Here is a 2976-nt window from a genome sequence, read left to right as displayed (position 1 = left end):
AATTAGTTGGCTACCCTGCTCTAACCGCCCAAAAGTGACATATTTCAGAATTTTTATTCAAAAACGCGCTATCTCAGAATTTAGTTGAAAACGCCTTATCTCAGCTGAAAATACATTGAAAATGTGCTGCGATAGGGCGTTTTTGAGATAGCGCATTTTTCAATCAAATTCTCGAATAGGGCGTTGTTGTAAAATTTTCTGAGTTAGGGCATTTTCGAACTGGCTGCTGAGATAGGTCGATCTTCCACTCAGCCATCGGTATACTTTCAAGTATTCAACTACTCGCATTTAAGCAAATCCTGCCATGCCTAGTATGCATGCTAAATGTTCACACAATACTTCACTCACAGTCATTAGCACACTTTTCTCTAAATTTCACGTTTCAGTTGTTTTACGTCAAGTATTTTTGAGTTCTAGTCAAAAACTTATTTTCATATATGAGAACAAAAATTTATTTGTATACATATTCTACTTCACATTTCCTTTTTGTAACACCTCCATATGTCCGCCAAGCCAAGGTAAGTAAAAAGTCAATATATCGGTCGTTAACTTGGCGATTTTTCCGACTTTTTCTGCAGAAAACAAACTGGCAGTTTTGTCAATGATCCCTCCGCCATCAATCTCATACAGCTCAGTCCACGCACTGAATTGTTTCCGAATGAACGCAGCCCATATACCATGGCGAATCACAGTTCCAAAACCAACTTCATCGGTGATTCGTAAGCAAAGCACGCAACTTTTAACAAATTTAGTTTTCTCCTATTTTAATAATTTATTTTCTATTAGCGTTATGCCAGAAGGTCCGCGTGCGGTTGCGGTAAGCGAAACAGGCGAGAAGCACTCGATTCACCTGGAAGAGGATAATATGACATCAAATTTGAATCCCTTTGCTGTATCATTACAAGGTTCGCAAGTTTTCACAATGCCTATGAACACCGCTTCCTCAGCGAAATTGTCTGGTTGTGGAAACGATTCTAACAGACTCATCACTACAAAGCGATCCAAAGTAAGGTTTGAAATGAAAAGTAAAACACACTTGAATACTAATTTGCACGCCACTATTCTCCCGTTTAGGTTTCTCGTCGTCATTCTAACCAGAAGACTCGACCAATTTTTACACCACGCAACATAGAGAAAATTCCATCGCGTTTCTTCAATGACGAGGCGACGAAAGCCAAAACCGTGGCGCCACAAACGAATGCGCAAACCCAAACAGAAGTCCACACCAGTAGTTCCGCCCTAGCGCCACGCCCATATCAACCGCCACCGTTGGTGCCTCCGCTCCAGATCCCACGTCGTTATGTGCCTCGAGAAACAGTCGGCGATACGTTGGACAGTTCACGCCGCCAACCATTGAGAGTATTGCCGCGTGAGAAGAAACCATTTAAAAACTATTCGGGTATGCTTAGATGTGATTTTCATACGATTTAGTGTTTTTACAAATCATTTATTTATTTTTTTATTATAGAGTTGCGCAACATTGCATCTGCACTCACGTTGATTACTGTCGTTTCGTGGCTCTTTTCGATCTTTTTCGAATTGGACGGCATGTTTGATATCGTGGGTGCTATAATACGTCTGCTGACCAACTGGTATAACAAAGAAGAACCACAAATGACGAGAATGGAATTGTTTGTGCAGTTTGCGCGGAACTTATGGTAGCAAATATTTAATCGGATGATTGTAGGTCGCGGCGGGTGCGATTTATTATTTATTTCGATTTTTTGAAATTTACAAACGAAATGTTAATACACGTCCTTTTTTAGAAATCCGCTATAGAGCATCGAAATGAGATTTTTCTACAACTTATATAGACAAATCCCACCAATCCTATGTGTGGTGTCAAGTGAGGATAACTTGAATACAATCTACCGTGTGCCTATTCTCGATACTCTACAAACATCCAAGAACATTTTGTTTTAGTAAAGAAACCTAATAGATATCATTTGTAAAGTTGCCTTATCAAGTTGAACTTATCCGAATATTAATTTGGTTCTAAAACTGTTCAAAATCATAAAAAACTGCGCCAATTGCATCTGCTCTCTTTCTCATACCGAATGCAGACAGATCATTCTGCACTTGGTGCTTCCATGATGTGGCCTTCCTTTCATTGTCCAGCCATGGGTGCCGAGTCGCAATAGTTGTATTTTTATGCCCTTAACTATATTCATGTCGTGAAAAAGCTCTTAGAGTTCGTCATGGCATCTTCTTCAATACTCGTCGCCCACGTAAACAGGGCCATAGATCTTGCGTAGAATAGTTCTCTCGAAAGTCCCAAAAGCCTTCTCATCTTGGTTCGACATCGTCCACGTTGCTACGGCATATAAAGGATGAGCATGATGAGAGACATGGGAGTTTTGTTCGTCGAGAGAGGACTTTCAATTCAATTTCTGACCCTACCCAAAGTAGCACCCGGCCGACGATGTCGATATCATCTGCATACGCCAGCAGGATCATTATTACGTAATATACTGTGTGACTGCGATTCAGATGGCCAGATATTATTATTGTCTAAAACCTCGTTTGGTCTTGAATAGCGCGGAGAGGTCCTTCCCAATTGGGCTTAAGCTTATCCGAATAGCTTACCCTTTTTCTTATCAAAACGGAACCCGCGTATCAAAAATGGAACCCGCTTCACGTTATTAAGTGCCTTTTTAGTTATTTAGTGCCTGTATATTATATTTTTAGCTTGTAGGCCTCGGAGATTTTTTTCGGGGAATGATAAATTACAAAATAAGAGTGGAAGAGAAAAAATTACTTCATTTCCTTCCAATTCTAGAATATTCCGCATAAGCGCCAGCTCAGAGTTTTTGTCTCTTCGGCAGTCTCATACATCCATCCATATAAGACCCCTCATAAAAGGATGTTGATACCGATATCGGATAAGCTTGAGTTTACCATTTTTCTCATGGCAGTTTTGGCAATCTTCTTACTTCCCGATGCCACTAGAGTTTGACAATTACAGCCTTATTATGT

At 40.2% G+C, this 2976-nt stretch overlaps 1 protein-coding gene across 1 annotated transcript; it reads left to right on the top strand.

Annotated features, from left to right (window-relative positions):
* Positions 1 to 501: 501 nt before the first annotated feature.
* Positions 502 to 2111, top strand: LOC108367197 (uncharacterized). Its single transcript, XM_017621792.1, has 5 exons — positions 502 to 518; positions 579 to 719; positions 787 to 1006; positions 1075 to 1399; positions 1469 to 2111. Exons 1-5 carry the CDS (start codon positions 502 to 504, stop codon positions 1660 to 1662), a joined length of 897 nt encoding a protein of 298 aa, XP_017477281.1. The 3' UTR covers positions 1663 to 2111.
* The last annotated feature ends 865 nt before the right edge of the window (positions 2112 to 2976 follow it).

This window comes from Rhagoletis zephyria, unplaced genomic scaffold, assembly GCF_001687245.7.
Source record: "Rhagoletis zephyria isolate East Lansing unplaced genomic scaffold, Rhagoletis_zephyria_1.1 Rzeph_scaffold_02579, whole genome shotgun sequence".
NCBI lineage: Eukaryota > Metazoa > Arthropoda > Insecta > Diptera > Tephritidae > Rhagoletis > Rhagoletis zephyria.
This window is presented reverse-complemented; position numbering and strand designations above follow the sequence as displayed.

Coding starts and splice junctions, on each gene's coding strand:
- LOC108367197 (XM_017621792.1), top strand. Junction 1,007..1,074: donor TCACTACAAAGCGATCCAAA/GTAAGGTTTGAA, acceptor TCTCCCGTTTAG/GTTTCTCGTCGTCATTCTAA. Junction 1,400..1,468: donor ACCATTTAAAAACTATTCGG/GTATGCTTAGAT, acceptor TTTTTATTATAG/AGTTGCGCAACATTGCATCT.